This window comes from Mirounga angustirostris, unplaced genomic scaffold (assembly GCF_029215605.1).
Source record: "Mirounga angustirostris isolate CCGP_5_RB_7025 unplaced genomic scaffold, mMirAng1.0.hap1 SCAF_16, whole genome shotgun sequence".
Taxonomy (NCBI): domain Eukaryota; kingdom Metazoa; phylum Chordata; class Mammalia; order Carnivora; family Phocidae; genus Mirounga; species Mirounga angustirostris.
In genome coordinates this window covers 17,865,467-17,883,075 of record NW_026991724.1, presented here as the reverse complement: position 1 = coordinate 17,883,075, position 17,609 = coordinate 17,865,467, and the positions used below count along the sequence as shown (strand labels likewise).

General features: G+C 39.3%; 1 protein-coding gene across 8 annotated transcripts in view; it reads left to right on the top strand.

The window, feature by feature from the left end:
* The window catches only part of NFATC3 (nuclear factor of activated T cells 3), a 121,172-nt gene that overhangs the window by 29,969 nt on the left and 73,594 nt on the right, over positions 1 to 17,609 (top strand). For all 8 annotated transcript variants that reach the window (XR_010408059.1, XR_010408060.1, XM_064580695.1 and 5 more), the window contains 2 exons: positions 13,917 to 15,051; positions 17,006 to 17,168. Coding sequence is in view for 6 of the 8 variants with exons in the window: in XM_064580695.1 (XP_064436765.1) it covers positions 13,917 to 15,051; positions 17,006 to 17,168 (1,298 nt within the window). In the remaining 2 variants the exon portion in view is untranslated. The remainder of the gene's footprint in view (positions 1 to 13,916; positions 15,052 to 17,005; positions 17,169 to 17,609) is intronic.

Sequence of the window (17,609 nt, the reverse complement as noted above, 5' to 3'; positions counted from 1 at the left end):
AAATTAACTTTTATGCATCAAAAGATACTATAAAGAAAATAAGGACAACCCTTACTCAGCCATAAAAAAGAATGAAACCAGGCGCCTGGGTGGCTCAGTTGGTTAAGCGACTGCCTTCGGCTCAGGTCATGATCCTGGAGTCCCTGGATCGAGTCCCGCATCGGGCTTCCTGCTTGGCAGGGAGTCTGCTTCGTCCTCAGACCCTATCCCCTCTCAGGTGTTCTCTCTCTCTCATTCTCTCTCTCTCAAATAAATAAATAAAATCTTTAAAAAAAAAAAAAATGAAATCTTGGGGCACCTGGGTGGCTCAGTTGGTTAAGCTTCTGCCTTCAGCTCGGGTAATGATCCCGGAGTCCTGGGATCTAGCCCCACATGGGCTCCCTGCTCAGCGGGGAGCCTGCTTCTCCCTCTGACCCTCCTCTCTCTTGTGCTTTCTCGCTCGCTCACTCGCTCTCAAATAAGTAAATAAAATTTAAAAAAAAATGAAAAGAATGAAATCTTGCCACCTGTAACAACATGCGTGGACCTAGAGGGTAGTATGCTCAGTGAAAAAAGACAGAGAAAGACAAATACCATATGATTTCACTTATATGTAAAACCTAAAAAACTAACAAAACTATTAAAAAAGAAAAAAATCTGAAAATTGAGAGAGGAAAAAAAAACAACCCAGAAAATGGAAGAAAGTATTTGGAAGAAAGTATTTGCAAATCATATGTCTGATAAAAGTTTGAGTATCCAGAATATATAAAGAACTCTTACAGTTTGGGGCGCCTGGGTGGCTCAGTCGTTAAGCGTCTGCCTTTGGCTCAGGTCATGATCCCAGGGTCCTGGGATCGAGCCCCGCGTCGGGCTCCCTGCTCTGTGGGAGGCCTGCTTCTCCCTCTCCCACTCTCCCTGCTTGTGTTCCCTCTCTCGCTGTGTCTCTCTCTGTCAAATAAATAAAATCTTTTAAAAAAAAAAAAACAAAAAAACTCTTACAGTTCAAAAACAAAAAGACAACCCAATTTTAAAAATGGGCAAAGGAACTGAATAGACATTTCTCCAAAGAAGATATATAAATTGCCAACAAGCACAAGAAAAGATGTTTAAGGGGCACCGGGGTAGCTCAGTCGATTGAGTGACCGACTCTTGATCTTGGCTCAGGTTTTGATCTCAGGATTGTGGATTCAGGCCCCACGTCAGGCTCCACACTGGGCTCCACACTGGGCATGGAGCCTGCCTACATACTCAAGTACATACATACATACGTACATAAATATATATATTTTTAAAGATTTTATTTATTTATTTGAGAGAGACACACTGAGAGAGGGAACACAAGCAGGGGGAGTGGAGAGGGAGAAGCAGGCTTCCCGCTGAGCAGGGAGCCCAATGTGGGCCTCGATCCCAGGATTCTGGGATCATGACCTGGGCCGAAGGCGGACGCTTAGTGACAGAGCCACCCAGGTGCCCCCATACATAAATATTTTTAAATAAAAAGAAAGATAAGAAAAAAAGATGTTCAGTAGTGGTCATTAAAGAAAAGTAAATCAGAACCACAGTGAGATACCACTTCATACCCACTTGGATGTTTTTTTTTTTTTCCCCTAAGATTTTATTTATTTGGGGCAGGAAGCAGAGGGAGAGAGAATCTCAAGCAGACTCCCCGCTAAGTGCAGAGCCCGACATGGAGCTCTTTCTCATGACCCTGAGATCATGACCTGAGCCGAAATCAAGAGTCGGACGCTTAACAAACTGAGCCACCCATGCATCCCAGGATGGCTTTAATTAAAAAAATAATAATAATAAATGTTGGTGAGGATGTGGAGAAATGGGAACCCTCATATATAAGTGGTGGCAATGAAAAGTGGTGTAGTTATTGTGGAAAAACAGTTTGACAATGCCTCAGAAAAGTTAAACACAGAATTAGCGTAAGACCTTGTAAATCCCCCTCTAGGTATATACCCAAGAAAATGCAAATATACTGTCTTCATAGAAGCTTGTACACAAATGTTTACAGCAACATTATTCATTAATAGGCAAGAGGTAGAAACAATCCAAATGTCCATCAGTGGATGAATGGGGGAAGCAAATTATGGTGCATACAAACAATGGAAGCCATAAAAAGAAGCAAAGTATTCAAAGATGCTGTAACCTCGATTAACATAGAAAACATTACAGTAAGGGAAAGAAACCAGATTAAAAAAAGATCACATATTTAATGATGCCTTTTATATGATGTGTCTAGAATAGGCAAATCAAAGAGACAGAAAGATTAGAGGTGACCAGAGGATGCGGGGAGAAGGAAATGGGGAGTGATTTCTTAACGGGTATGGGGTGTTTTTAAGGGGTGATGAAAAAGTTTTGAAACTAAAGAGAGCTGGCGGTTGCACAACATTGTAAATATACTAAATACCACTTAATTGTATACTTTAAAATAGTTAATTGTATACTTTAAAATGGTTAACTGCATGTTGTGTAAATTTTACCTCAATAAAAACAAACAGATTGAAAGAACTTCCAGAAAGAGGACTGAAGACATACATTTGCCCATTCCCTACTCAGTTTCCACTAAATGATTGGAAAAGGATATTTTCTACGGGTGTAAACTCACAAGAACAAAAAGCACAGAAGATGAAGCCATGGCAACAAAACTTTTAGAAGGTGCATTGCAGGACACATGGTAGCTGATTTAGCATCTGAAAACTGTGAAAACTAATTTCCAACAAAGAACTCCAGAAACACTCAGGACATCAACTACCAGGTACTTTTGGTGAAGGCAAAAATGAAAACAAGATTGGCACAACGTTTGTTTAATGAGTCACTAACCTTCCCAATTTCCCACACTGCCTCACTTCACACTACTCACTTCACACTACTGGATGACCATCTCTCTGGGCAGAACACTGGAGATTCTCAAGAGGTAAAACAGCACAACTAAGGACCAGGCTAACCATACTGAAAATAGTTGACAAAATTAAAGTGTCTCTAAAACTTGCATATTAAAACCCCCAATACTCTTCTCTCCCTGGCTCACAGTACAATGTGCTTATACTCTGCAGGCAATAGAAGAGATTGTTCTTTTGGAAATCTGATTAGCCTAAAAGACCTACAGTTAATGACATCACAAGGTAACCTAGTAAAACTCCGGTGAGGCCTACAAGTTAGCAAGTGCCAGTAGTGATCACATAACTGCCATTAAGGTTTTGGTGCCTCATTTAAAAAAAATAAACAGATAGCCACAGATCATCGAACATCTAAGAAAAGCTTCAACCTTAGAGACAAAAAGAGAAGTGGAGGGAAAAGGCTGTGCAGCAAGATGGAAACCTCAAAAATAAAAACAAAACCTACCCTCAGTAACCTCAGAGAAAAAAACAAGATATTGTAACCTTGAAACAAGAACATGTGTTTTTATAAAAAGATGAAGGGTGCCTGGGTAGCTCAGTCGGATGAGTGTCAGACTCTTGATTTCGGCTCAGGTCACGACCTCAGGGTCGTGAGATCGAGCCCTGCATGGATTCTTTCTCTTCCTCTGCCCCTTCCTCCCCGATGTGCATCCATGCTCTCTCTCTTAAAAAAAAAAAGAAAAGAAAAAAGAAATAAGAGCTCCTAGAAATTAAAATAATGAATGGAAGGCTCAAAGAAGAACTGGAAGATCAAGCTGAAGAAATTCTCCAAAGAGTTAAGCAAAGAGAAAAATATAAGAAATGGGAAAGAATATTAGAATCTGTCTAGGAGTCTGAGCTGCTTCTCCCTCTCCTCCCACTTGTGCTCTCTGTCACTATCTCTGTCTCTCTCAAATAAATAAATCTTTAAAAAACAATTTGGTTTGGGGGCGTCTGGGTGGCTCAGTCGTTAGGCGTCTGCCTTCGGCTTAGGTCATGATCCCAGGGTCCTGGGATCGAGTCCCACATCGGGCTCCCTGCTCTGCGGGAAGCCTGCTTCTCCCTCTCCCACTCCCCCTGCTTGTGTTCCCTCTCTCGCTGTGTCTCTCTCTGTCAACTAAATAAAAATAAAATCTTAAAAAAAAAAGTTTGGTTTGCTATTATTTTGTTGAGGATTTTTGTGTCTGTATTCATAAGGGATGTTGGTCTGTAGTATTCTTTTTTTTTTTTTTTTAAGATTTTATTTATTTATCTGAGAGAGAATGGGAGACAGAAAGCATGAGAGGGGGAGGATCAGAGGGAGCAGCAGACTCCCCGCCAGGCAGGGAGCCCGACGCGGGACTCGATCCCGGGACTCCAGGATCATGTCCTGAGCCGAAGGCAGTTGCTTAACCAACTGAGCCACCCAGGCGCCCTGGTCTGTAGTATTCTTGTATCTTTGTCTTGCTTTGGTATCGGTAATACAGGCCTCAGGGAATGTTCTCTCAGTGTTAGGTAGAATTCACCAGTGAAGCCATTTAGTTTTGGACTTTTTTTTGTTGGGAGATTTTTTGGCTACTGATTGAATCTCTTTACTTGATGTATGTCTGTTGAGATTTTCCTATTTCTTCTGAGTCAATTTTGGTAATTTTATGTGTTTGTAAGAATTTGCTCATTTCTTGTAGATTGTCTAATTTGGTGGTGTACAGTTGATCATATTATTATCATAGTATTCTCATATTTTTACCAACACCAGTTATACATCTTAACAGCGTCCATTTAGATTGTACTAAGCTATTGTTTTCTCAACCTTTTAAAAAATGTTCTTGCCTGAAGTTGTTCCATGCAGACTATTCATAGAGGCTAATTCTTTAGTTACTTTAAATTTCACTTTGACTCTTAAATAGTAATTGAACATAATCTGTAACATCTTGTTATACATCAGGAGCCAAGGAAAACCACTTGAAACCATTTGCCCTGTTTTGTAATTGCCTGTTGATGTTACCAGTGTTCTCAATTTTTCAATCAGCCATACTTGCTGAAAGGCTAATACAAGTTTATTTTCTCTGAGCAAGTTTCTTCACTTGCTGCAGTCAAACTATTTTTTATTTATTTTTAAAGATTTTATTTATTTAACAGAGACACAGTGAGAGAGGGAACACAAGCAGGGGGAGTGGGAGAGGGAGAAGCAGGCTTCCCGCGGAGCAGGGAGCCCAATGCGGGCCTTGATCCCAGGACCCTGGGACCATGACCTCAGCAGAAGGCAGACCCTTAACGACTGAGCCACCCAGGCGCCCCTGCAATCAAACAATTTAAATAAATCACCATTAGAAGATGGTTTGCTGTGCTTGGCTAACACATGAGCCATCCAGAAGCTTTCTTTGGTTGCAACCTCATTTTTATTCTTTTTTTTTTTTTTTGGTAAAGAAATCCTGCTATGATAAGGTATTCTGTTTTGTTGTTGTTGTTTTTCTAAATTTTCTTTTATTTTCCTGTGAGTTGGGCTGTTGTGATGAATTTACTGCGGTATTGCTGATGTATAGGGTATTATAGCACAGCCATAATGTCATTGATGGTAAACATAATATGCCATTTAATTTGATAGCAAAATGACCTACACTCCAGTGTGCCCGGGAAGTGTGACTTAGATTGGAAGTCCACTTTTCTCTGTCCTATTTTGATTTGATAGGTGTGTACTGGTAAATTTAAAACATTGTTGCAATATGTCAATATGCATTGCATTCAGAATTATGTCCAGGTAGAACTGTGTCACTGCAGTTTGTTAGTGGACCAAGTACCAATGGGAAACAGTTATCTCACAGCTGCTCAGCTCCACCCTTGTTGTGTGAGAGTAACCATAGATCATACATAAACAAATCGATATGGATGTGTTCCAGTAAAACTTTATTTGTGGACACCATAATTTGAATTTAACATCATTTTGTGCCATGTAACAGTATTACTTTTTTTTTCCCCCCCAACCGTTTGAAATGTTTCTTAGCTTGTAGGCTATACAGAAACAGGTGGAGACCAGGTTTGGCCCATGGGCTGTATTTTGCCAACCCTTGCTCTCCGGTGTTTAAGACATTTACAGATTACTGCATGCCTCTGTGTGACCTCCTAATGGCTCAAGGAACATAGAGCAAATAAGTCTTGAGATACAGAGTTTCTGAAGCACCATGAATTTGAGAACTGTAGAGTTGGAAATCTGGAGCTAGAACTATTTATTTACTTTATTTATTTTTTAAAAATATTTTATTTATTTATTTGAGAGAGAGAGCACAAGCCGGCGGAGAGGCAGAGGGAGAAGCAGGCTTTCCGCTGAGCAGGGAGACCGATGTGGGACTCGATCCCAGGACCCTGGGGTGATGACCTGAGCCGAAGGCAGACGCTTAACCAACTGAGCCACCCAGGCGCCCCCTAGAACTATTTATTATAGAGAGATTGTAGTAGCTGCTCATATCATTTCCAGCACTTGGGCTTTGGTGACACTTCGGAAGAAGATAAAACAGCACTCTCCCAAATTTTGTATTCAGATCTCTGCAGTGCTGTAAGACATTTATGACAACTTTAACAAATACATTACTATAGACTTAATAAGCGTCAGGGATTTACTAGGTACTAGATATGTAGTAGTCAAAGTTATTCTCAAATAAAATAGAGATCGTGTCTCTCTCCTTTTAAAACTCTCTTATGGTTTCCATTATCTTTAGAATAAAATTCACACATTACCATGATCTTTCTAGATTTTGCTTCTTTTCAGTTCTCCCCCTTCTGTTGTTGGCTCGAGCCACATATTGGGCCTTTCACTTCCTCAGAGAAACCAAGGTCTTATCTGACTGCTTATACCATCCCCTTGTGTTGGAGCTATTGCCTTCTCTACCTGAGCCTGCCCACACTCACCTCATTTTCATTGCTTGCTGGTTCCTATTCATCTTTCAGGTTTTAGCTTATATGCCACCTTCTCAAAAAGGTGGTACGCTGTCCCTGTACTCTCTGTAAAGTAGGTTCCTTCTTTAGTCTCTGAAATTTCTACCATTTAGTAGTAGTTACAATGTTTAATTTGTGTTTTTGTCAATCTCCCCTGAGACTGTACACTTCTTGAGGGCAGGGACCATGCATGTCTTATTTACTATTTATATATTTACTTATTTACTATTTATATACGTAGCATCTGGAACAGTTCCTAGAAAATAGTATTGACATTATAAATAGTTGAATAAATGAGCACTTGGTTTCTGGAAGTCACACTTTTTTGGATTTTCTTCCATTTCAGTGACTGTCCCTCCTCTCCTCATTTTTCTTTGTCTCCTTGATCCCTAAACTTTGGGATCTCCTATGCCTCACTTGCCTGCTTTCTTCTCCATCTGCACTTACTCCCTTTTCCTCTGTTTTGGTCTTTTTTTTTTTTTTTTTTCCAGGTTTTATTTATTTGAGAGAGAGAAGAGAGAGCATGAGAGGGGGTAGGGTCACAGGGAGAAACAGACTCCCCACTGAGCAGGGAGCCCAATGTGGGGCTTGATCCCAGGATTCCGGGATCATGACCTGAGCCAAAGGCAGATGCTTAACCTGCTGAGCCACCCAGGCACCCCTCTCTGTTCTGGTCTTAATAGCCTTAAATACTATCTGTACATTAATGACTCCCAAATCCATGTGGTAAACCTGAGACTTCATATAAAACTATCTACTTGGTATTTCCACTTGGAGAGCTTATTGGCATCTCACATTTTATATGTCCAAAGTAGAATTTTTGATTTCCTAGCTCCTAAATTTCTTCTTCTTTATTTCAGTAATTATAAATACTGTTCTTATTATAGTTCAGCCCCCAGACCTTGGGGTCATCCTTGACTCTCCTGTGTTTCTCACATCCAGTCCAAGTTCTGTCAGCTTTACCTTACGAACAAAACAAAACAAAAAAACCCACCTCACTTCTTACTGCTCTTTCTACTTTTACAGCCTACCACCACCCAGGTCCTATGCTCCATTATTTTGTACCTAGATTATTACAATAGTCTCTTAAATATATGTCAGGTTATTATATATCAGATTATGACACTCCTTTGCTTACAATCCTCCAGTGGTTTCTCATCTCATAATAAAAATCAGTTGTTCTAATGGTCTGTGAAGCCTTGCTTTACTAGTCCTTCCACCCCCAGCCCTTACTCTACCCCCTCACTCAGTTCTTTTCCCATTGGCCTTCTTGCTTTTTCTCATAAAATCCAAAAATTCTGTGTCTTTAGGACTTTGCACTCACTATTTCCTCTACCTGCAGTGTTTCTCCCATAGATTTCTGTATAGTTCAGTTCCTCTTATCCTTTTGGTATCTCCTCAGATATTGGAGAAAATCCTTTCCTTACCCCCTTATCTAAATTAACTTTGCTCCTTCTTTCACTTCTATTTCCCTTACCCGATTTTATTTTTCCTTATAGCAAGTATTACTACCTGAAGTGTTACTGGTGTTAACCTTAAAAATAACTGTCAGTTATTTTACCAGCTAAAATGGGTTTATTTGGAATAGCAGAAAATTGTGATTTGAGACAAGCAAGCTATGGCAAAACCATAGGCAAATCTGAGAACAAAAGAATAGAAAGCTCTTTTATAGAGGAAAGTGGAGGAGTTGGGCTGTTTTATTATTACTATTTATTTATTTATTTATTTAAAAAGATTATTTATTTATTTATTCATAAGAGACAGAGAGAGAGAGAGAGAGAGAGGCAGGCTCCCCGCTGAGCGGGGAGCCCGATGCGGGACTCGATCCTAGGACCCTGGGATCATGACCTGAGCCGAAGGCAGATGCTTAACCATCTGAGCCACCCAGGCACCCGGAGTTGGGCTGTTTTAATCAAAAAGTCCATTGGCGTTCCTTGGAGCTCAAAGTATAGTGGCTTTTCTTTGGCCAAGTTGTGACAGTCTCTCATTGGCTAGGCTGTTGCCTGGGGGAGGAGAAAAACTTTTCTTTCTCTTTCTTGTGGTGGTAAACTGGTGTTCACTTGCGGTGTTCATCTCTTCCTGTTCGGGCTGCAATTGAGGGAGACTTGGAGGGTGTGAGAGCTCCCCCTGCTGGCCTCCAGACTCCATTTAAAATGACATTTTCTTTTATTTCACGGTAGAATGGAAGCTCTGTGAGGATGGGGCTTTGTTTTGTTTACTCTTGTGTTTTCAGTGTCTAGAACATGCCTGTTACATAGCAGCTACTCAGAAAATATTTTTTAGGGATGCCGGGGTGGCTCAATTGGTTAAGCGTCTATCTTCGGCTCAGGTCATGACGATCACAGGGTCGGGGGATCAAGTCTGCATCTGGCTCCTTGTTCGGCAGGGAACCTGCTTCTCTCTCTGCCTTCCGCACCCCCCCCCCCCCGCCGCCTCGCTTGTGCTCGTGTTTTCTCTCTCTCTCTTTGACAAAATAAATAAAATCTTTTTTTTTTTTTTAAGATTTTATTTATTTATTTGACACAGAGAGAGACAGCTAGAGAGGGAACACAAGCAGGGGGAATGGGATAGGGAGAAGCAGGCTCCTGCTGAGCAGGGAGCCGGATGCCTGGCCTGATCCCAGGACCCTGGCATCATGACCTGAGCCAAAGGCAGACGCTTAACGATTGAACCACCCAGGAGCCCCAATAAATAAAATCTTTTTTTAAAAAAAAAAGATTGTATTTATTTATTTGAGAGAGAGAAAGCACATGAGAGAGGGGAGGGTCAGAGGGAGAAGCAGACTCCCTGCTGAGCAGGGAGCCCGATGCGGACTCGATCCTGGGACTCCAGGATCTTGACCTGAGCCGAAGGCAGTTGCTTAACCAACTGAGCCACCCAGGTGCCCTAAATAAAATCTTTAAAAAAATTTGTTTAAATGAATGATCGTTGCTTCTGGTTTAGGACAAAATACACATATGTGGTTGAAAGTGAACAGCACAAAGTTAGCACCCCCAAAAGTGGCAAAATGGAAATATAGAAATAAATTGATTTATCAGTGACCTTGTTGAACTGATGAAATAACCAGTTCTGGAACTGCCTTACCTTTGGACCTCTTGTTATGTTGGAAAATACCCTCCCTCCCTTCAGCTACTTTCAAATGGATTTTCTGTTTTTTGCAGCCTAGAAACATTGTATTTCATACAGAACCATTTTTACTCTAAATTATATGAAAATTAAAAGATAACATCCTGGTTGGAGAAACTAAAGTAAAACTGATATTCATGTCCTTCCCATGTTGCATATTAAAACAAGTCTTTTGAAACAAATGTCTCTTCATAGTAGAAGTGCTAAAAATGGGTACCCTGTGATCTAGTAACTGCACCTTTAGGTATTTATTCCTGGAGAGAAATTCAAAAGAGAAAAAGCTCTATGTATAGAGCTGTTCAAAGCTATATTATTTATCAAAATAACAGGAAATAGCTATGATCATTGACTCTTGACCTTTTAAGACATGGCCTTGAAAATTGCTTAGGAACTTTTTATAAGCCTCAATAAAAAAAAAAAAAACATTGAAAGACAAGTTGTATGTTATACAGGCAAAACAAAGCTAGGCTATTAGAAGTCAGAATAGTGGTTACTCTTGGTGGAGACGTAATGACTTGGAAACTAGCCAAAGTGGGGGCTTTTGGGGGTTTTTTTGTGTTTTTTTTTTTTTTTTTTTTTTAAGAATACTGTTAACAGGGGCACTTGAGTGGCTCAGTCAGGTAAGTGTCTGTCTTCGGGGGTGCCTGGGTGGCTCAGATGGTTAAGCGTCTGCCTTCGACTCATGATCATGATCTCCAGGTCATGGATCTCCAGTCCTAGGATCAAGCCCCACATTGGGCTCCCACCTCAGCAGGGAGCCTGCTTCTCCCTCTCCCTCAGCCTCTCCCCCTGCTTGTGTTCTCTCTCTCTCTCTCTCAAATGAATAAATAAAATCTTAAAAAAAAAAAAGTGTCTGTCTTTGGCTCAGGTCATGATCTTGGGGTCCTGCCATGTTGGGCTCCCTGCTCAGTGAGGAGTCTGCTGCTTCCTCTCCCTCCCACCCCTGCTCAGGCTGTCTCTCTCAAATAAATAAAACCTTAAAAAAAACAACAACCAGTACAACCTCCGAAATACTGTGACCCACAGCTATATAAAAAATATACCCATGTAGACAAAGATATATATGAAAATGTTAAATATTAGTTAAGTGTTAGGTGATAGCATTTGTTTATGATTTTCTTAGATAAGAAACATGTTTTTAACTTCTACAAAAGTTTTAATTGTGATAAAATATAGATAATATGTGTTCTTTTTTTTGATAATATGTGTTCTATATATATTTTCATAACTGCTTTATTAGGTTGTAATTCACATACCATACAATTCACCCATTTAAAGCGTACCATTCATTGTTTTTAGTATATTTACAGAGTAGGGTAATCATCACCACAGTCAATATTAGAACATTTTTATCACTCCAGGGGTGCCTGGGTGGCTCAGTCGGTTAAGCGTTGGCCTTCGACTCATCATGATCCCAGGGTTTTGGGATCAAGCCCCGAGCAGAGAGCCTGCTTCTCCCTCTCCCTCTGCTGCTCCCCCTGCTTGTGCTCTCATTCTCTCTCTCACTCTGTCAAGTAAATAAATAAAGTCTTTAAAAAAAAAATTTCATCACTCCAGAAAGAAACCCAATACCCATTAGAAGTGACTCACTGTTTTCCCCAAATCTCTTATTTTTGTTGTTCAATTCATTTTTATTTGAGTATAGTTGACACACAATGTTAAATTAGTTTCAGGTGTACAACATAATGTTTCAGTATCTCTATACATTATGCTATGCTTACCACAAGTTTATTTTTAAAAGCTTTTCCCCCCAGCTTTTGTCACTGTCAAATAGCAGTTTTCTTCTTTGGAGCTCTAACCTTCCTACTTATCTTGATTCAGTAAGTGGAGTGGGAGTGTGGAGTGAGTGGTGTACTTAAAAAGGTGTTACAGTTTATTAAGAAATACTACAGAGTTAAAAAAAAATAATAAAGTATAATATAACATACCCATCTTAAATTTTTAAAAGGGAAAGACAAGGTAATTAACATGTAGTGAATTCTTGCTAAATATTAATCCTTATATTAGGTTGCTTGTTTTAAAATGGTCGTGTGTGTTTCACTTGATACCCTGCTCACCTCCTGACAGTTTTATAGAAAAAAACTGCCTCAGAAAACTGAGGTTCAAGCCAGTTAAATAACTTGTCCAAATTTGTACAGCTATGGAATGGCAGAGCCAGGGTTTAATTAAACATAGGGGGTTTTTTTGTTTGTTTGTTTGTTTTAATACATGTAAAAACTCTTTACTGAATGTGGTCACTAACCATAGATCATCTTTAAAGTTCCAAAATCTAGAATTTATGGAGATAGTTAAATTATGGGATGTTGGTTAATGATAGCAGCACTAGGATTCTAAAGATGTTATTTTCCAGGGGTACTAATGTAATGAAATAATGTGATCTCCTTGAGTACTTTTGAGAAGAGGCTAAAGGTTTTTGCTTCTCTCTGTTCTATCTATGAACAGTTTCGTCTTTGGTTTCCCAATGATCTCTTTGGAAAAAGTGAAGGTGTTAACCAGCACCTTGTGCTAGTGCTTCAAACTTCTGTCTCTGTGAAAAGGATAATAATCACTCCATTCTAAAAGTCAAGTTGCAAAATACCCGTATTGCTGCAAATACTCTCAGGAGGTAATTTGGCAGGACTTGTTTAGTGTTAAATATTCCATCCAGCAAGGGTTGCATTTTAAAAGCTCTGCCATTATGAGGTTTACTTTAACAACCAATCATAGGTTAAAGGCTCTAATGAGTTATTTTCTAGTTGAGGTAAAGGATCCAGTGGGATCATGTGGCTCTTGTAAACTGGTCTGCTATGTCCAAAGATAGAAATTCTTGATGGTATGTTGTTGAAAGAGAAAGCTACTATTGTTAATCATGAAAATTTCTTGGGGGCACCTGGGTAGCTCAGTCGGTTAAGCATCTGATTTTGGCTTAGGTCATGGTCTTAGGATCCTGGGATTGAGCCCCGCAGGCTCAGTGCTCAGTGGGGAATCTGCTTGAGATTCTCCCTCTCCTTCTGCCCCTCCCCCATTCATGTGCGCATGTGTGCACGCTCTCTCTCTCAAATTAAAAAAAAAATTCTTTAGTGGAAAGTTCTGGCACTACTGCACGAAAATTGAGGTCTTGGAGAGGTTAAATGATACTACTAAGAGCTCACAGTTAATGGCAAAGGTGAACTAGAATCTAGGTCTCCTAAGTTGAGTCTGTAATCCTTCGCATTAATAAACTTAGTGTGTATGCTTATGAACTAAAAACATTTCAAAGACTGTTCTATTCTTTATTCCATTTTAACTTGCAGACCCCAGATGAGGCTGAATTTATAGAATTGTATCATTTTATAATTCCATGAATGTTTTTTGGAATTATGAATATGATTTTTTTTTTAAGATTTTATTTATTTATTTGACAGAGCGAGAGAGACAGCGAGAGAGGGAACACAAGCAGGGGGAGTGGGAGAGGGAGAAACAGGCGGAGCCAGATGTGGGGCTCGATCCCAGGAACCTGAGATCATGACCCGAGCCGAAGGCAGACACTTAACAACTGAGCCACCCAGGTGCCCCTGATTATTTCTTTTATAGAAGCATTTATTTTCAGATGTTTTGTGATTTTCATTTTAGAAAATGTAGAAATAAGGGAAAAATTACACCTATAATTACAAATATAAATATGTAATAATAACATATCTGCAGAAATAACCAGATATATTTTTTAAAAAATACATGTTGGGGCGCCTGGCTGGCTCATTCAGTAGAGCATGCAACTCTTGATCTCAGGGTTGTGAGTTCAAGCCCCATGTTGGGTGTAGAGATTATGTTAAAAATTAAAAAAAAAAAAACCCACATTGTTGGTGTTGGCAGAGAAGGGATTTGAATATAAACAAAACACACACACCACTCTGTAGTGGAGCTAATGATACACATTTTGTATCCACTTTTTTCTCTCAAGATTATTATTTACTTTCTCATCTAGTAATTTATACATCTAAATTTTCTAATTTCTTGTTTTGTTGATTTTTTTTCTTTTTTTTTTCTTTCCCCCCATAGATCTTGAGCCAGATGATTGTGCATCCATTTACATCTTTAATGTAGATCCACCTCCATCTGCTTTAAACTCACCACTTTGCTTACCACATCATGGATTACCGTCTCACTCTTCTGTTTTGTCACCATCGTTTCAGCTCCAAGGTCACAAAAACTATGAAGGAACTTGTGAGATTCCTGAATCTAAATACAGCCCATTAGGTGGTCCCAAAACTTTTGAGTGCCCAAGTATTCAAATTACATCCATCTCTCCTAACTGTCATCAAGAAATAGATGCTCATGAAGATGACCTACACATAAATGACCCAGAAAGGGAGTATTTGGAAAGGCCTTCTAGAGATCATCTCTATCTTCCTCTTGAGCCATCCTACCGGGAGTCTTCCCTTAGTCCTAGTCCTGCCAGCAGTATATCTTCTAGGAGCTGGTTCTCAGATGCATCTTCTTGTGAATCTCTTTCACACATTTATGATGATGTGGATTCGGAGTTGAACGAAGCTGCCGCCCGATTTACTCTCGGATCCCCTCTGACTTCTCCTGGTGGCTCGCCAGGAGGCTGCCCTGGGGAAGAGTCCTGGCATCAACAATATGGACTTGGACACTCCTTGTCACCCAGGCAATCTCCTTGCCACTCTCCTAGATCTAGTGTCACTGATGAGAATTGGCTGAGCCCCAGGCCAGCCTCAGGGCCCTCATCAAGGCCTACCTCCCCCTGTGGGAAACGCCGGCACTCCAGTGCTGAGGTTTGTTATGCTGGGTCCCTTTCACCCCATCACTCACCTGTTCCTTCTCCTGGTCACTCCCCCAGGGGAAGTGTAACAGAAGATACCTGGCTTAATGCTTCTGTCCAGGGGGGATCAGGCCTTGGCCCTGCACTTTTTCCATTTCAGTACTGTGTAGAGACTGATATCCCTCTGAAAACAAGGAAGACTTCTGAAGATCAAGCCACTGTACTACCAGGAAAATTAGAGCTCTGTTCAGATGACCAAGGGAATTTATCACCATCCCGGGAGACTTCGATAGATGATGGCCTTGGATCTCAGTATCCTTTAAAGAAAGATTCATCTGGTGACCAGTTTCTTTCAGTTCCTTCACCTTTTACCTGGAGCAAACCAAAGCCTGGCCACACCCCAATATTTCGGTGAGTTGATGGAAATGGCTGCTGGTCATTGTTCATGCTTATGGGTTATTGGTGGCATGCGACTACATTATCTATATGGAATGGTTTGACCATTCCCCCCGCCCCCTTTTTCAGTGTCTTTTGGACAAATCAATTAAAGTCTTTTCCATTGAGTCTTAAAAGGGCCTTTATAGAGGCTGGACTTAGCATTTTAAAAGCATATAGATAATGAATTGTAAATAATAGCAAATTACATTTAAGAATCCCTAGAAAGAATTTTCTTATCTAAAAAAGCTTCTTGTAAAGGGTTTGATTATAGTATGAGTTAAATTACTAATAAAACTAATTGCGAATAGGCTTTTTATATTTTTAAGAACTTATTGTACAAATGAAGTTTGTATATTAAGGCAAGCTTTTTTCACAATTTTTTGTCTTTTGACTTTATAAATTTGACTTTTTTATTAGTGTAGAGGAATTTTAACATTTTATGTATTCAAATTTGTCTTCTGCTGTATGGCTTTTGGATTTTGTGTTATATTTGAAAGCCTTACCCCAGTCTAAAATAATTAAAAATAAGCAAAAATCTAACTTGTACATTTCTAATAAAATTTTTATTTACATATTAGTTTTATAATATATGTATATAACATACAGTATTTGTATTTATATATATATATTTGAATCTTGAGTCTAGCTAAGGACTGGAGTAAAGTGTAACAACTTTATTTTCCAAATGACTGATCAGTTACCATAATCCTATTTTATAGAATCAATCTAGTCTATAATTGATTAGAAAAGACAACTGTTATCGTCCACATGGTGGAGTTGGGTTTGTTTACTTTTTTTTTTTTAATGATTTTTCACTGGTATGAATGTTTATTTCTTGATCCAGATCTTTAGAAAAATAAAATGTGGAATTATGGTATTGAAGACACCTTTAAGCCTATCATGCACACTGCTTCTGAAAATTATCTTAATCTTTTTAGGGGTTTACTTAAGTCTATGGAACAGTGTGGAAACTAGCTGAGAGTTGAAATTGAGTTGTTTCAGACTAGTAAAAGTTAATACCTTTTGTGTTTCACAGTAGTTAGTAAAGCTGGGCTGGGGACATTCAAAGAAATGAATGATAGGAATAACAGCATTTCAGAGGTGGAAGAGACCTTAAAAGTCCTATTTCATCAGTCACTAAGAAGATATTTTTAACATTAATTATTGTAGCTTTGGGTCCTTTAATATTTGACCTATAGATGTATAAGTTACTTCTTTTTTAAATCCCACATTTTCAGTGTTAATATCTCTGAATGAATCTGTATCCCTACCCCTTTAAGCTGTTTAAATTATCTTACTGATCAACTGACATTTTCTCTAAAATTGACAGAGTGCTTCAGTGATAGGCCTTATATTTTTTTCAGCCAGGTGTATAGTGAAATTAAATTTGTTCCTCAAATTACAGTGTACTGCTGACTATAAGCAGTATTTCAGTGAGACAGGGAAAAGAGCTATAGGGAGAATGTTGGGAAGCAACATGTACAGCAGACTAACTTCTATAGCTACACATCATGAAGGAGGTCTATGTACTGAGATACAGGGATGTTTGGATCCTTAGACATTGATATACATACACACAGATGGACATCTTTGCTTAAGAAAATTAAATTCTTTTGTTTTTATAATTATGTACACATAGTTGAGAATCAGTTATAGTTTTACAGAATGTTAAAACTTGTCCTTTTTAAAAAAAAAAATACAGGAAACCAAGAAGTAAATGAAATTGATTTTATTCCTCAGGTTAAAGAATTATTTCTTAAGTACCCATCATATCCAGTGTTATAACTTATTAAGTGAAGTTTTGCAATACTCTGCTTCAGAGATCACAGGAAGAAAGAAATGTTCGTTGCTAGCAAAGAAGTGATTTGAATCATTGCTTGGCAATAATAGCATGGTGAAATGAATTTTTTGTGTGTTTTGTTTATAGCACATCTTCATTACCTCCACTAGACTGGCCTTTACCAACTCATTTTGGACAGTGTGAACTGAAAATAGAAGTGCAACCTAAAACTCATCATCGAGCCCATTATGAAACTGAAGGTAGTCGAGGAGCAGTAAAAGCATCTACTGGGGGACATCCTGTTGTAAAGGTATGAGTTGGGGCTTCTTCTGGAGATACCATATATCTGTTGATGATAGTCTGCACATTTAGGTACTACTGAGCCCAAAGAGAGAAAACTCAAAGCTTCAAAGCCTCTATTGAGGTTTTGTGTTCTTGTTGATAACGGCAGCACTTCTGCATTGAAGATTTTTGGATTTTTTTGTTTTGTTTTATTTTCTATACTGAAAAATAGTCTTTTGATTGTGGACTGACTCTCTAGCTGGGGAACTCTGGGGAAAGATTATAGTGATCAAACAGTTGTTTTTCTCATTAAAACAAAACACAAGGGGTGCCTGGGTGGCTCAGTCGTTAAGCATTTGCCTTCAGCTGAGGTCATGATCCCGGGGTCCTGGGATCGAGCCCCACATCGGGCTCCCTGCTCAGCGGGAGGCCTGTTTCTCCCTCTCCCACTCCCCATGCTTGTGTTCCC